This window comes from Megalobrama amblycephala, linkage group LG1 (genome assembly GCF_018812025.1).
Source record: "Megalobrama amblycephala isolate DHTTF-2021 linkage group LG1, ASM1881202v1, whole genome shotgun sequence".
In the NCBI taxonomy this organism is placed as follows: domain Eukaryota; kingdom Metazoa; phylum Chordata; class Actinopteri; order Cypriniformes; family Xenocyprididae; genus Megalobrama; species Megalobrama amblycephala.
In genome coordinates this window covers 38,427,602-38,445,306 of record NC_063044.1, presented here as the reverse complement: position 1 = coordinate 38,445,306, position 17,705 = coordinate 38,427,602, and the positions used below count along the sequence as shown (strand labels likewise).

General features: G+C 40.2%; 1 protein-coding gene across 2 annotated transcripts in view; it reads left to right on the top strand.

The window, feature by feature from the left end:
* olfm2a (olfactomedin 2a) overlaps window positions 1-15,341 on the top strand; it is a 99,830-nt gene extending 84,489 nt beyond the window's left edge. For both annotated transcript variants that reach the window (XM_048191965.1, XM_048191955.1), the window contains exons 2-6: window positions 3,198-3,347; window positions 6,949-7,104; window positions 9,247-9,466; window positions 10,033-10,139; window positions 14,370-15,341. In XM_048191965.1, the coding sequence (XP_048047922.1) occupies window positions 3,198-3,347; window positions 6,949-7,104; window positions 9,247-9,466; window positions 10,033-10,139; window positions 14,370-15,044 (1,308 nt within the window). In that variant the 3' untranslated portion in view covers window positions 15,045-15,341. The remainder of the gene's footprint in view (window positions 1-3,197; window positions 3,348-6,948; window positions 7,105-9,246; window positions 9,467-10,032; window positions 10,140-14,369) is intronic.
* Window positions 15,342-17,705: the final 2,364 nt, after the last annotated feature.

The window sequence follows — 17,705 nt, the reverse complement described above, 5'->3', positions numbered from 1 at the left end:
TAACTGAACTCCTTTCCACAAATTGATCAAAGAAATAAAACAGTATAAATAAAAATTAATAACAGTTTTCTCTTAGTCTTATTAAGTGCAAACAATAAGTGCAACCATAATCAAAGTCCTCTCTCAATACTCAAAGTGCAAATAGAGACCAAATTTTTCTTCAATCATGATACAGAGCTGAGAGATGCTTACAACTACACTGCCCAGCCAAAGATAGCTTTCATATTGGGAGATATTTGCATGCATCAGAGAGCTGATTTCAAAATGCTGGGTATTGAAATCGCGTTTTACTTTCGCTTTCGATTTTGTGATTGCGCATACTTTGTGAATAGGAAGCGGTGATGCTGAGCGCACATTCTACAATACAAGACATTTTGTCAGACGCTAGGCTCTGTTGTGGAATGAATCCTCTGCCATGGTCTTGTCAGTCATCTCGTCACTTGCTCTTGTTATTTGATCAGTGAACTCTGATTCCAGCTGCACTACGTATGATTCTGCTGCTCGTGTTGAATGAGCTGGATGGGATTGAACTGTTATTCAACTGAATTAAATGGATTTTATTTCTATAAAAAGAAAAACGACAGTGGATCCTACTCTATCCTAATTTCACCCTCACACTCCGTCATGGCAATATTGCAAGACAGCTTTTCGCTTAGACAAGAAATCTCATCACATTTTAATCTTGCGAGATCTTGTGGCACGAGATCTCGTCATACCCCAAATTTCATCATATCACCAAACGCCTAGCCCTAATTTCTCTATGGTAAAGCACTGAGGTTTTATTAAGACAAAACAGTGTGACCAAATGTAAAGTTGCATTAAAACAATATGTATTGGGAAAGGAGATATCCAGATAATTTTGACTTGACTGAATAACACTCATTGTGATTATTTGCATTTGTGGAACCTTTATTTTTTTATTGCCTCCACAGCTAAATTTACAAATCAATTCCTTTTGATTTTGTGAAATTACATTTGCCTGGCAGTCTAATAAAGCATTATTGAGTTGAATTGCCGTAATTTGAATTAAATTGAGTGAGCGAGAAAGAGAAATTGCTCAGGGATGAAAAAAGCCGAAGACACAGGAAGAAAGGACAGATGAGAACGATGGGAAGGTGAGGAGAGGACAGAGTGTGGAAGAAAAGGAGTGAAAAAATAAAGGAGACAGAAAGAGAGCAGAGAGTGGCAGGGATTGGCAGGAGTGACAGGATGTGACAGTGAGCTCATGGGGCGGCTGCTGCTTTACTCTCCAATCACATAGTCTCTCTGTCCACTCGGTCATTTAATCTGATCGGGGAAGTGTGGGGAGAGAGAGAGAGCGAAGCGTGAGAGTGAAAAACACCGTAGAGGGTACGAAAGAATGAAAACAGGAAGGTTAGAGCAGAAGGAGACATTTTATTGCTACTTGTAAATGCTATCTGTCTTTAATCCAACCTGGCTTTATTCTTCTTTTAGTCTTTAAGGATAGTAAAACCTGAAATCACCAGCTTCATAAACATACCAAATAGCGTCTTAAAAGAATATTCCTGGTTCAGTCAAGTTAAGTATAATGTTGATTACCACAACAATTAATTTCCACTTAAAAATCTAAGCTACAGTGAGGCACTTAATATGGAAGTAAATAGGACCAACCAGTTAAGAATAAAATATTTCAATACTATAGCCACAAGAGAACAATGTCTTTTAACATGATTTTAGTTTTAAAAAATTGCTTGCTAATTGTGTAAATTGTGCATATTTAATTTTACAATTTGGTTGACAAGTTAACACAACACCATAAACCATAAAACATATTAAAACCACTTTACAGCTCAAATAATACACAATTTTTAAGTGCCTTTTTAAAATGATAAGCTTGACACTTCTGCTTTTAAATCCTCCCAAAATTGGCCCCATTTAGTTCCTTTGTAAATACCTCAATATAACCTTGTGTGTTGTTTTTTAAAAGGAAAATATGGACATGGTTATTTTGGTAATAAACATTATGCCACTAATGTTGTGGATTGAGGTTAACTTTTCATTAACTATTTCACTATTCCATTAATGAAAAAGCAGAGTTTTGATTTAGCAGAAGGGGTAGAACATATCAAATATCAAAATAAAAACAATAGGAGTCAATGGAAAGTCTCCACTATGATAAAAAGCAAATATCTGTGTATGTGTGTGGTTCAGGTATTCCCTATGTTCTGGAGACAAAATGTTCCTAAAAAAGATGGCAATCAGTCAACCGGACATAAATCAGAACAGATGATATTTTTTCTCCAAACACACAATCAGCAACCGGCTAGATTTTAGTTTTATTGTAGCCAATCTCTTTTCTGGACTTGCACACAAACTGCATTTCAGTAATTTCCCAAAATGTAATTTGTGTGGAATTATAAAGAAGTCTGTAAACAGACTATTAACACAAGCCAGAGATGGGAAGCGCTGAAGACTGATGCACATAAGATAGCATAGCAGAGCAGAAACTGTACCAGGCACAGCAATCTCACTGTTCGCGATGCGAAGAAAAATGTGAGAAAAATGTAAATATTGAATATTGAAAACAACTGTTCATGCTACATATAGCATCCTTGTTTGGAGTGTGATTAAAATGCAGTGGTTGCCTCTAATTTCAAATGGCTGCAGATATTTTTTGTTTAAGGCCAGTTTGGCCTCTAATAGAGCAAATAGACTACAAATAAATGTACTTAAAGAAAAACAGTCGGCAACCGTAAATGAATTGGCCAATTTGCTTGTAAAAAAAACTGGAATCTGCCATGAAAAATGATGATCGGTGCCTCCCTAATGGCCTTGTGGGAACATTTGTTGGTCCCCATGAGGAAAACAGCTTATAAATCATATTTTTTATTATTTATTTATTTTTTTGTGATGGGTTGTGATGGGTAAGGGGATAGAATATACTGTTTGTACAGTATAAAAAATCTTTAAGTCTATGGTATGTCCCCATAAAACATGAAAACCCAACGTGTGTGAGCACATTTGAGCATGTACATTGTTTCAAGACATCCATCTCCTGACTCCACCCCCTATGAAAAAGCAGCTTTATCGATCCAAAGCCACTCTATTTCCTCAGAGTGTCTAAGCTGATCAAAACCTCCTCCTCTCACAGATGCCACATTCTATTTTGCTCATGCATTTTACTCTGTCTCTCCATGCATCTCTTTTTTCATCTCTCCATCTCTTTCTCTATGCAGGCCCTGTATCCAAGCCCAGAGGAGGGCTGGCAGATCTACAGCTCGGCACAGGACGCAGATGGGAAATGTATCTGCACCGTTGTGGCTCCAGCACAGAACATGTGTAATCGAGACCCGCGCAGCAGACAGCTCCGTCAACTTATGGAGAAGGTGACATTCATTAGCAGAGTAATGTTTTGTACATATTGTGCAGTCATTAAACATAGATACCAAATATTACATAATACTGTTCTCCATTAGAGAAAGTTTGTGAAGATACATAATGCAAACAACCGCCTAAAAGAGGACGTGTCCTAAATACTGCTGTGAAATTGGATTCATTCTGCTGAGCCGTTTTTATTTTTTTCCTAATCATACTCATTAGACTAAGACCAAGCAAAGAACGGCTGGAAAAAAAGTATAAAGTACCTCCTAAATCAGGAAATGGAGCACTCAATGCACAGGGCTTTACTAAAAGCCTGAAATTCACACACAGAGACCCTGTTTAAAGAAGCAGAAAAATTCTCACATCATCGGCAAATAATTGATGACAGAATGTATTTCGAATATATCATATATTTCTTTCATCTGCTGAACACAAAAGACCCATCTAAATCCCATCTAAGCCCATCTAAATTTTACATGTGTTCTAGATATCAAGTGGGGTTATATTGTACATCAGGGTTGTCCAAAGTCAGTCCTGGAGAGATTAGCTCCAGCTTGTCTCAACACAACTGACTGGAAGTTTCTAGTATGCCTTGTGCCTAGTGTTTTTTTTTTTGGCTGCTCTATCGGTGGAACCCAATAGCCAGACTGTTAAATAGCAAAACTTAGCTGGTGAGGCTTGTCAACCAGTTTTTACCAAGTACAGCACGTACCTGGATCAACATTCCAATCAACCAATCAGTTTTGAGGGACAAGTTCAGAGCTTTTGTTAAGTTTAGGCTTACAATCAGGGTTTGGTGCTTTTACATAAGTGCTATTCACCAATCATTTCCTTTTGATTTTAGGGATAAGTTATGGGTAGTGTTGGGTTTGGGGGTAATGATGGGGTTAGGACTAAATTTGTGAACAGGAATGTTGTTTCTGGATCAACAAAATATGTTGACCCAGGAGCATGTCTAACTCAGCAAAATCAGGGTGTGCTGTGAAGTAGAGAAATTAAAATATGAAAAGAAATCAAAGAGAGAGAGAGAGATGTTTTGCTACAGAGAAAAGGTTGGATATTAAGTCTGTTGATATGCACGGTTCAATCGATTGGCAGTTAAATGCAGAGTGTCGGCATAAATAGAGTGTTGGATTCTCAGCTAGCTGACTGGCTCTTATTTCCTCTTCCTCACCAACCCCTCAGTGGTTTCCAGCCTCATCTGTGAACAGCAGTCCATTAAGAGCCACACGTCCCCATCAACATCACGCTCACTGAATCAGAGAGAGATTTGGAATCACACTACAATAGGAAGCAGCTGTTTGACTAGTTAATGAGCACAGCTGATGGAGGCAAAGATGAAAAGAGAAGCAGAAAGAGAGGAATAGAGGTTCAAATTAAAACAGTTTGGAGAGGGATTCCTGAGGTGGCAAATTTGGGACTCCAGACAGAGTAAGTCAATGTGGCACAAGACACACACCAATGCCAATCACAATATAACTCTGCCTCAAATTCTGCTGCAAACTCTACCTTAAAGGAATAGATTACCTAAAAAGTAAAATTCTGTCATCGTTTATTCACCCTCATGTCATTCCAATCTCTTTCTTAAGATTGTGTTTTCCTGGGGGGGCGGGGGAAGATAGTTTGACGAATGTTTCAGCGAATGTTTCTATACTTTGAGAGTCACTGGGGTCCAAATCTTTTAAAGGTAGGGTAGGGAATTTCATAGAGCAATAGCAAGCTAGCTTTGAAAGCATAAAATCCCACCCTCTCTACGCCTCCTCCGAATCAAAGCACATAACATTACAAAAACGTAAACAACTTACAGAGCTCTTACTTGTACCACCTGACTGCTGCAGATTCATTTCGGCGTTGATAGTGTTGACACAGAAACGCAAAAAAAAAACAAGTCTGAGGACGTGAACAGCTCCAGATAGAACGTCATGGGTTGCCATCTCGTAATTACGGTTACAACATGGCATGAATGCAGCATAAGCTTGTTGTTTTGGTTCAGGAGGAGCGCTGATGACGAGTGATGTCTGCGTGAGCATGTGCGTGGAGGTATGGAAATACATATGTTGACAGGCAGGTAGGACATCATGATTGGATGAACATTTTTTTGGTCCTAAGACTTCCACAGAAGATATATGTAATTTTTTTTAACATTTAGACCACTTCTATTATTGACTGCTGTCAGGATGTGAAGAAAGTTTCAACCAGTAAAACAAAAAGTGTTTATAAAAAAAAATGCCTACCCTACCTTTAAGCTACAAAAAGGACATAAAGGTAGCATGAAATTAATCCATACAACTTGGCTGGTATATTGTAAGTCTCCTAAAGTGATACAATCTCTTTGTATGTTGAACAGATGAATAGCCTTTATTCACTATCAAATCAAATCATTGATTAACACAAACATACACAACATACATCAAAACTTAACCTCAAAGTCATTTAACATCAAACCTTGGTTCTCAATGCCATCCCTGACAGCAACATAGTGTCGGCCCAGATCCGGCCCACATGTACCAGATGTAGGCCGGATCTGGGCCACACTATATTGCTGTCTGGGATGTGACCAACCATCATGATATTTGAGGTTTGTGTCATCATATTTGATGTAGTCTGTGTACATGCAAGTTAATGAATGTTTTGATTTGAGAGTGAATTAAGAATCACTCTGTTCACTAAAGTTATCACGATCCCTTCATTGACTTTTTATAATACTGTATGGGCAAAAATATCTTCTTTTGTGTTCTGCAGAAGAAAGGAAGTCATAAAAAAGTTGCAACGACATAAGAGGCAGTAAATTATGACAGAATTTTTGGGTGAACTATATCCCTATAAATTCTGCCACAAACTCTACCTTAAATCCTGCCTTGCCCCGCTGTCAGGGTCTAAACACCTTATCTACAGCCGTACTCCAACATAACTCAACCAGTCAGACAATAAAATGTGTGTGTGGCTATGCCAGCAGCTGCGAGGCACTAATGCTCCTGCTTAATAAAATGCAGACTAATGAGGACACCTGGGTCAGTCCCTCTCTGAAAGAGATGTGTTCAGAATTAAACTACCACCACCCAGCTTCTTGTGTGTGAGAGTGTGCATGCTCAGTCCTCCTAAGCATTCAGCGACATGCATGACAAATAATAACTGAATGCACAGTGAATATGTGATCCCACCTAACCCTTGCCCAAGTCCAAACATCCACAATCCTCAGCGCTAAGTGTGACCATTGGGTCTGACAGCTATGCAGATCAGCTCATTAGACAAGGGCCCTCATGCACATCAGTGTGGACATGAGGAGAATACCAGCATACAATCTATGTCCTGTTTGATTCTCTTAAGTGCAGCCAAGAGCAGGGTGTGTGAATCTTTCTGTGTGTGTATGTGTACTCCGGGAGTATGTAGGAGTTTATAGGAGCGAGTTTGGTGTGTGTGCTGATCAACAGTCACGCTCCCGTCGCCTGTGTGTTGATGTGGGCAAGACGCTCAGTGGGAGGTCTGAATATGTAGGAAGGCTGATTTGAACTACAACAAATTGAAGGCGTCACGCTGTTGTGCCCTCAAAAAACATTCCCTGATGCATCACACTGTTTTGACTTTGTGTTTTGTGGTATGTAACAGGTTCAGAATATAACTCAATCCATGGAGGTGCTAGATCTGAGGACGTTCAGAGACCTGCAGTATGTGAGAGACACAGAGAACCTCATGAAAACAGTGGATGGCAAACTGAAGACCGCCTCTGAAAATCCACGCAGCCTCAACCCCAAGAGTTTTCAGGTGCCTTTCTTCTCACAGTGCCTACACTCACAACCCCCCATGTTTAGTTCAGATCCTCATCAGTGATAGTCAAAAAAGAAAAACTTACAGGGATTTCTGGAGAGTAAGCTTAGATTTATGTAGAGAAAATGTCAATCGGAAAAGGTCAAGACAGTTTTAATTGTGTAGATGATATTTGAAATAAGTCTATTCAAACTTGATACTTGAACTGTACAGACACACACTGAATATATTAATTAATGAATATTAAAAAGTGTCTGAAATGTAAAACTGGCTTCATACTGGTTCTCAATGTCAAAACTATGTGAAACGTTTAAAACACTTAGCAAACCCCAGCTAACAATTTTTTGTGTTTGCTGGGATCATTCAAGGCTAAGGTTAGATCATGAATAATCATTTGGTAACATGACTGTAGATTGAGCAATGTTAGTGCACACTAATTAGTATTCACAGCCTCAGTATTTTTATATTGTGACATCACAACCTGCCTACCTTCAGCCACTCTACTCTAAAACTTGTTCCAGCACCTCTGCCCCTATGTGACATAGACACTGGCACAAACCTTCAATACCACTTGATTTTTATGTTTAATTGAGACATACCAAAGGTCCTCTGAGAGAATTCAAATACACATCAAATATTTATACTCAAAACCTAGAGCTTGTTTCAGTAATAAGTGTGTGTGTGTGTATGTGCATACAAAAGGTTATGTTTTTCTGTTCTTTTTTGAATAGGATAGTGTGCTTGTAGCTCTGTATGATCTCAGAATAGTTGAAGGACTCTGTACCGATATACAGAGGACTAAATGGAAGAGCACGCTTTAAGATGAGTAACATGCAGCCGTCTGCTAAAAAGAGTGGGATGGAAGCCACAGACACTCTTCCCAGGGGTATCACTATCATTCAAAATGCACTACCACCACTTACCCATCCACCCCGCTCTGCTGCGGTCTGACTCATCTCACCAAACGCTGCATAGAATATGATTCCGAAATTTTCCAGAAATCATTCCTCATCTATCAATACATGTTCAAAGCACCATAATCCTTTTTTCCTTCCTTCTTCTCTGCTGGAGCTGTGAAAAATTTGCGAGATGTGCCAGTGTTAAAAGCACTTTTTCAAAGAGTGGGAGTCTCAAAGCCAGGCTTTATTTCGGCGAGGCTGCTGATGAATGTAGAGAGCTCAAAGTCGCCTATGGCAGGGCGGGAGATTAACGAGACTAAATTTTTGTGTCTCGGAACAGGAAAATGAGATTTATGATGTGGCGCCGCAGGGCTGAGAGCAGCTCCATCACTAGATTTACGATAAACTTTAACAAGGAGGAAACAGCCCCTCCTGTGGTGAGCATGCTTTATTGATACACCTGCTGTTCAGACCCCCTTTATTGATATACCTCAGCCTATGACAGGCCGGCCTGGGTGCAGTAAATGATTGCTAAGCTGAGCTGAGATCAGCCCACAAGTTTTAGCTCTTTCATAGCCGCTTGGTCACAACGAGGTTCTACTGGAAAGACTCAGAGGGCAGGTGAACTTTTTACATGGTATTTGTTCCAAAAAGTATTAACAGATGGTAGTGAGCTACAATGATTCATGTCTAGTTGTATAGGAAGAGTTCTTTGACTTAGGTCCTTAGTCCAAATCTTGAGGGATGCAGATTTTGCTGATCCTGCATGAAGATGAAGGCAGGGGCGAAGCCTACCCCCGACAGATAGATGGGAACCAACCTGGTGGTGGTGGTGGGAAGTATGGAGGGGAACGTGAGCATCATCAACTGTAAACGTAAAACAGAGGTTTCAGTACTTATATACTCCAAGTGTCAAGCAGTGATTGGCCAGACCTAATAGTCATGAATGAATGACGTGGCATTAGAGTCTTGCTGGTAGAAATGGGAATGAGTGGGCCTGTGTCGGATGGGTGGAAGATTGTCAGAGATGCATAGAATCATTACTCGGTTCTCATGTGAGGATACATTCGGACCCAGGGGCAGGAGACCGGTCATGCGAGATGAAAGGTTGGAGATGAACATGCTGAATAGTTAATGAGAGCCCATGTAGATTCCCAAACCTCTATGAGAGGGAGATTAACTGTTTCTCGGCTTTCATTTTCTCTCCTAACCTCCATTGCACTCCTTCCTTCTCCCTCAGGAGTTAAAGGACAAGGTTACTCAGCTGCTTCCCCTGCTGCCAGTGGTGGAGCAGTACAAAGCAGATGCGAGAATGATCCTGCAGCTGAGGGAGGAGGTGAGGAATCTGTCCCTGGTACTCATGGCCATTCAAGAGGAGATGGGAGCCTACGACTACGAGGAGCTCAGGCAGCGAGTGCTATTACTGGAGACTCGCCTGCACTCCTGCATGCAGAAACTCGGTAAGGCGTCTAGTAGAAGTGGGTTTGAGCTGATTTTAATAATCAGGAATAGGAGCTATCTAGCAGTATGTGACCTGATACAACAAGAAAACAGACTTTTGACTTGTAGGATTCTCAGCGCAGGACTCGTTTGGCATGATTATTTGCAGGGTTATTTTAGAGCAGCTGCAGTAATTTACTTTTAAATTGAAAAAGCAAAAGTAAACTAGACATGTCTGATGGTTGGGGAGACCACATTAGACCCAATTAAGTCAAAATGTGCTTGCTGTCCAATTAGGTAAGCAATTTAACGTTAGAACGTTAAAAACAGCCAGCTAGCAAGCTTTGTACTGAAATGTCCAAAGTTCATTTGGCTGAAAGAATAATTGGCTTTCAGATGCATGATGAGACAAGCTCATGTTCTATTCAGGATGAAACTGATGACTTCACAAGAAAATCTAAAAAGGGTGATCTAATAGATATTCGTTCTGCTCCATAAATGTCGCTTTTAGCAATTTAATGCTGACTGGTTCATCTGAGTTCAGTTGAAGCCGTCATTTATGGTTCCCCCTGTGTTCTATCACCAGGTTGCGGGAAGCTAACTGGCGTCAGTAACCCCATCACTGTTCGCGCCTCAGGGTCAAGGTTCGGCTCCTGGATGACTGACACAATGATCCCTAGCTCCGATAATAGGGTAAGAAGGACCGTGCCGCAACACTCTATCACTCCATCACTGCCACTGCTATGATGAGCCGTCTCTCCCCGTAGACACACAATCACACACACAATGTGACTGAGTCAGTGTTTTGGTACAATGAAGCTGCTCCTCAGCAGTGAGAGCTGAGTCACTGATGGATGGTTCTTCCACCATTTTTCTCCCTCCCTCCCTCTCTTTCCTTCTCTATTATGCTTATACTCTCACTCCATTCTTCTCTCTATCCTCACATCTCCTGTCAGAACCACAGTCCCCATATTAATTACTCCATCAGTGGGTTGGATATTAACAACTTGTTTAGGTAAACGCCAATCACTGCAAGGAATTACTAGCAGCCAGAGTTGTCCACAAGGTCTTCTAAGGCAGTGTTTCCCAACCCTGTTCCTAGAGGCACACCAATACTATGATTTATGAACTCTTCCTAATCAATCACATGTGATTCAATGAATCAACTCATTAGTGGACACTTCAATACCAGAAATGTATGGGTCAGATAAAGGAGATATCAAAAATGTGAACTGTTGGTGTGCCTGCAGGAACAGGGTTGGGAAACAAGCCTTTAAGCCAGAGGTCTTCAACCTAGAGGTTGCCATCCATAGGACCCAATGCAACTGGGTGTGGTGAGGGGCAAGTTTTGAATTGCTGAGTGTGGATGCAGGAGAGAAGATACTATGTGCATGGCAAGCAGGAGAAAGAAATGACTCATGGGCTCCTGCAAAATATAATAACAGCACTCATAAGTTTGCAACTGGAGATCTCAAACGTCGTGTGTGCAGAAAATTGGAAAAAATAGCCTACAGACACCAGAATGAGGCAGAATCTCAGCTTAGACCTGGGGTTTTGCGAGAGGGAACGGGACAAAATGTGAAAGTTTCTGGTGGGACCAGGATAAAATCTAACATATTTTTGGCAGAAGTGAGCAGGAGCCTCCTCCTGGAGATTCACTGTCCAGGAAAGTTTATATCCAACCTGCTTCAGCACATCTGAATTTCACACCAATGTGATTTTCAAGCGATCCTAAAGAGCTTGATTAGCTGGTTCAGGAGTGTTTGATTAGGGTTGGAGCTAAACTCTCCAGGGTCCCTAAAAGCAGTGTTGAAAGCTCTAAGGTGTACTCTCCTCATTGGGTCCAGTTGCGAGTGGGCCAACTAGTGTTGTAGTACTCGAGACCGGTCTTAAGGCCATTTTTTGAAGGTCTTGTCTTGGTCTTGGCCACATTTGGTCTCGGTCTTGTCTTGGTCTCAGACTAAAAGGACTTGGGATTTTATTTCAAGACCGGTCAAGACCACAACAGAGGGGATATCGCTAAATTGTCATTGCATTGTCTGATTTCTTTGTTAACATCATTAATTGATTGGAGTTTTTCAATTGATTACAGTTTTTCAATTGATTGGTAACAGCTCTATATAGTGTCTTATTATTCTAATTGTAATTATTGATTAAAAATAAGACATTTCTCAGGCAATAAATGTGGATCTTTCAGATTAATTTTAGGAGTGCTAGTCTGGTCTTGGTCTTGACTTGGTCCAGACTTGCCTTGGTCTTGGTCTTGTTTGGATCAAACCCCCAAAGTCTTGGTTTTGTTTTGGCCTCGACACACACTGGTCTTGGTCTCGACTTGGTCTTAGTTTAGGTGGTCTTGACTACAACACTAGGGCCAGCCCATATAAACCTAAATTTTTCACTGGCTAAGTTAGTTTTGGTGACGACCCTGACAATGTTGGTGGAGAAAAGGGTTGACAAATTAAACAACTTTTTGTCTTTTTTTTAATTCATGAATGTGAAGTTGAATTGGAATTGTGAACTAGAATGATAGGCAGAGGAATATATAAAAAAAATTAATAGAAGTAAATTCTGTGAAATAAAGTGTTCTTTTTTTCTCTATCATTCGTTCTATCTGTCATTCTCTCTGTCCATTTAGCCTTCAGTCTTTTTACATTTCCACTATAAAATGACTGACATGAAAAGGACAACAGGCAATGATCATCATTTATTCTGTTCCACGTGGCCATCTAAATTGATACTGTAAGCTGAAAGTTGATCTCCAATGATACAGTCCTTTGTCGTTCGCATTACTTGCCAATATCAATCAACAGTCAGGTAAAGTGACAAATACATCACCACAATGGAACTAAAAGTCATATCAATCAGGCAGGCATCATCTTAGCATTCACTGTCCATAGATTCACCAAGATGCAGACACCAGCATGCAAAGCACAACATATGCTATTCTTTTCAGAAGAGAATACGGAGTCTGAGATGGGCCGACCACAGTGTGACCACAGCTCCACTCGCCGATCTACAGGGACTCGTTTAGCCCACAAAGGAAATGCTATACTTAATGTTCCAATTATCCTGCCTGTCCATAAGTCACCTGCTCTCCTCCTCTCAAGTCATCAGGCAGCCCCACAGTAGCCTAAAAATAAAAACGCACTGCATCTCTCTGTGGAATGAGAAATGGGGGAAGAACCAGGGAGGGAGGAAGGAGGAGGCAAAATATAGCAGGGGAGCGTTAAATCCTCAGAGGGGCTTCATTATGCAGGAGAAAGAACATAATAACCATCCTAAATAAGCTGACTGTCTGAAGTTTCATTACGATGTGTTAATAAAGAGTGCACAGTGCATGGCTTAGTAAAGATGGGAGCACAGCATAGCTATTGTGTGCCTGATAGATACTTCAGCGTCATACAGTGATGGCGAGTAAGGAGAAGAGAGAGCAGAGAGAGATGGAGAACTGCTAACAGGATTGATTTCCTGTGAATGTGGAGTGGAAAAGGGCAGGGAACAACTGCTGCAGCCGAGCGCAGAGCACATACAGCACCTCCACTCCCACACAGCGAGCAGATCAATAGATTTGACAACACACACACACACACACACACACACACACACACACACACACACACACAAAAAACACACTGACTGTGCACAGTGAGAGTCACTGCTGGTTACACAGGAAGAAAGGCTCTGCTGTCACTCTCTCAAAAGTAAGTCAGGAGATGGCGTCTCTTTTGATGTACTGTACTTTCATCCAGGTATACACTTTCTCTACTCCATTCTCGGCACACAAATCTCAGCTTTCATTTCTAACCTGGTTCATTCTTATACATACAGAAGGGACCAAAAGTCTGGGACCACTAGTGAAAAAGCTTCTGTTTTGCATTCTTTTTCAATTTCATTGTTTATTTGTAATTCAATTGTCTTAATATCTCGTATATATCCCCATTTAGCTTTAATATCACCAGCACTCAAGCTGCATGAACGCCACAAGTTTATGTAAAAGCTGATGATCCTTCAGCATAATTTGCAAAATAATCCAAAGAGCATCTTGTGCTTAAATGAAAAAAAGAACATCAGTGCTTTTGTACAAAGGAGTTCACTTGGTCATGGAACATGGATTAGTGACTAAGAAATGTCTTACAAATTAAGAGTTTGGGTAAAGATTTGTTCATTTTTATGTAGTTTTCAACTTATTAGTTTTATTTTAGATTTAGCTTTTTTTCAATTTCTGCCTTTAATTTCTTTTTTAGTGTTTTAGGGTATTACATTTCTTAGCACAGTCTAGTGTGTAATTTAATGGCACTTTCATGTTTAATTCAAGCGGGTTGTAAAGGTTTCAAGTTTTATAATACAGTCGAACCAAAATTTATTCAGACACCTTGAACATTTCAGTCATTAATACAGTTTATTCTCTATAGTTTAAAAAAATGGTAATAAAATATGACAAGATCTCAGAGTTAAACTGTGTCAGAAAAAAATAATCTTAATTATGTCAGATAACACTTAAGCAAAACATGGTCAGGTCAAAGTGTCAGAATAATTTTTGGTTACAAATATTTATCAATTTTACTGCTAGTCCACTGTATGAAGAATGTTTGGGTATAATATGTCACAGTTTACTTTATTTTGCTATCCTCACTTACATAAATGAACTATAGTATCCTGCACCCACTAGTAAAAATATATCAAAAATATAAAAAATGTCTGAATAATTTTTGACTGTATACCATGTATCAAAAAAGTTGTGGCCATTTTTATTTTATTTTACAGTAGTTTTGGAGTCATCAAAATGTATTTTAGTTTATTTTAAATTTTTTATTCAGTTAACAAAAATATCTAAATTTGTTTTAACACTGCATATAATGACACTGCAGTATATACATTTTAACCATCATGCATTTTACATTTCTGTATCTTATTCTGTCTCAGGTGTGGTCAATGGACGGTTACTTTAAGGGACGTCGTGTGCTGGAGTACCGCACAATGAATGACTTCATGAAGGGCCAGAATTTTGTGCAGCATCTCCTGCCCCACCCTTGGGCTGGTACAGGCCACGTGGTCTACAACGGCTCCCTCTACTACAACAAATACCAGAGTAACATCCTCATCAAGTACCACTTCCGATCCCGAAGTGTCCTGGTGCAGCGCAGTCTTAGCGGCGCGGGCTATAACAACACCTTCCCTTACTCCTGGGGCGGATCATCCGACATCGACCTCATGGCCGATGAGAACGGGCTGTGGGCCGTCTACACCACCATTCCCAACGCTGGAAACATCGTCATTAGCCGTCTGGAGCCACAAAGCCTGGAAGTGCTTCAGACGTGGGACACAGGCTTCCCCAAACGGAGCGCCGGTGAGTCGTTCATGATCTGTGGCACACTCTACGTCACCAATTCCCATCTGGCTGGTGCTAAGATCTACTTCGCATATTACACCAACACCTCAACCTATGAGTACACAGACATCCCCTTCCATAACCAATACTCCCACATCTCCATGATGGACTACAACCCCCGAGAACGAGTGCTCTACACTTGGAACAACGGACATCAAGTCCTCTACAACGTCACATTGTTCCAGGTCATCAAAACCGCTGAGGACTAGGTCAAGCAGACCTTACAAAAACACATTTGCTCATACACAAAAATATACACACACTGATATGCCCACAAAAATAACACACATATACAAAACATGTATGTGGAGGAGGACATGACTAAAGCTTAGACTTTTTTACTGCATTCCAAAATTCATAGAGTGCTATTATTCATCTAATGTTCTCAGAAGAGCAAGATTGGTACTGGTATATGGACTGAGCCTTTATTTTCTTTCCTGTGATGATTCAGCATGAGTACTTTCTTTTTATTTGTGAAAAAAAGAATAAATAAACATCAAACTTTACCATTTTCAAGTTTCATCTTTTTCTTTTTCCTCCCCAGATAGCCATGGTTGCATTCTGTAGTGAAAAAATTGTGTAAATGCTTGTTTGGTCAGTATTCTTAGTGTGTGAACTCTTTCACAAAGCCTTTATCTAAACTCCAGCCATAATATAACTAGAGATGTGCCACAGTAGGATGAGCCGAGCTCCTCTTGACTGCCTCAGGAAGAGAATCTAGCTCCTGTTTGGTGTCATTCGTCCTGAGGAGAGACGTCAGTCAGGCAGAGTTCTGTGACACGAAGGGCTGAAAGGTGAGGTCGCCGAAGTGAAGAAACGGGAGACAGCAGAAGGATGAATAAAAAGCAAAAGTATTTAGTTGGACAGATGAGGCCCCAGGCTACAGTGATGCCTGCTGCTGCTGTTGTTGTTGTTGTCGCCAAGTTGCAATCTGTTTCCATTTTTCTTACAAGGCATGCCTTCTCAGCAGGCTGTGTAAAAAATATTAAATTAGAAACAGTGGGCTTGTCCAACTACCTGTTAGATGTTTTCTTTATTTAATTTAAGTTAAGCCCAAAGTATACTTGCTGCATGCCTCGTCAGCTCGCAAACAGTACACATGAAGTCCTTTTTATCATCAGCATAGTCCGCCAATGTTAGTGCAAACTATCGATGTACAGCTCAATATTCATATCCACATGGACATCAGTGCAAGCGCTTGAAAAGGCTCACTGTGCATGTGCCGAATCAATTGATCCACACTTATGGTAAAAAAAGATCATCCATACTGTAATTTTATTAACTCAAAACGTCGTCATCGTAAGGGCCAATTCACACCAAAAACAATAATTATAAACTAAAGATAACTTGATAACTATATTTGCATCCAAACCAATGGAAGATAACATTATGTTTATTATAAGCGTTGCAATTATGTCACCTGCCACTTTAAACGCTTGAGCTCTTTAAAGTCGGGTGGCTTCTGATTAGCGGTCAATGTTTTAAAAGTGCAATGTGTAAATTTTAGCTACATCTAGTGTTGAGGTTGCGAACTGCAACTAACGGCGCACACCCCTCCCTTTCAGAGAAGCTACGGTGGCCGTCTGGCCGACACAAGACAAAGATGCCATTGTCTGAATCACCAGAGAGTAGCCTGTGTGAAACAATGAGGTTTCTTCTTCTAACAAAGAACGATCTCTGCTTCTAATAAACCAGACGACTACTACTACTACTTTGTGCATATTCACTGTAGTGACGATGCAAGCTGCCTCTAAAAACATGAACCATTTAGAAGAAGAACAACATAGTGACTAAACACGCTCTGTAGAGCAGTTTGTCCATTTAGGGCTGCTGTAGAAACATGCTGGCATAATGGCGACTTGACGGGGGGGACCCGCAGTGTATGAGATAGAAATTGCTCATTCTAAAGTAATAAAAACATAATGGTTCATTATGTATGGTATACATACATTTAACGCATTAGCTGGAAAAAAAAAAAGATCTGAAAGTGACTCCAATGAGATCGTTCCTCTGTGCCGTTATAGCTGTGGTATGAACTTATGTATTCTCATAGAATTAGAAGGATTATTAAAACTTTACAGAACTAGTTACTGTTATAGTTATCCTACTTGGTGTGAATGGCCTTTAAGTCTAAAAATACCAATTATAGCTTAACTGCACAATCAACTCTGATGTCAGAAACCCATAAAAAGACATTAACATACAATTGTCCACAATTCCACATCAACTTTGATATCTGGAAACTTGGCCCACCCAGTCACATTATTATGAAAGATACTATTATTCTATAAACACCAGAATTGACAAGTAAAATACGGAAAAGTTGCAAAATGCTGTGACGTTCCTGCTTATGTGTAGCACCTACAGCTCTGCATATTCTTCTGAAGGGTCCCAAGATTGGCAACAAGCAGTTGAAGTTTGCTTTATACCTTTATTTTTACATTATCGATCTTAACGATTTGACACATTTCAGAGCAGATTGTTTTGTGAATCTGTCACAGCTGAATGCTGTTAACATAGAAGTCTTAAAGGCACAGAAGCAAAAAAAGAAAGAAAAAAAAAGCAATTAATTCAAAGGGGCAGAACAACAAAATGGTCAAATAAGTAAATGATAAAGCTAAGAGTTTTATATTAACCCTTTAGCAGTAATAAAGGTAGAAAATTACAGAGGTAATTTTCAGAGGTAGAAAAATATGCAAATTCAGCAAATTCAGTTCTCCTGTGAGTTCAGCACACTCTTGCTGGAAAGAGCAGCTGTGCATGAATCCCAGATCTGTTTTACACTGCATGCACTTAAATGATGCAGCAGCCCGATTGCAACAACAGGAACGTGTGATGCTTTCAGACCGAGAGTGCTTCTGCTACACAAC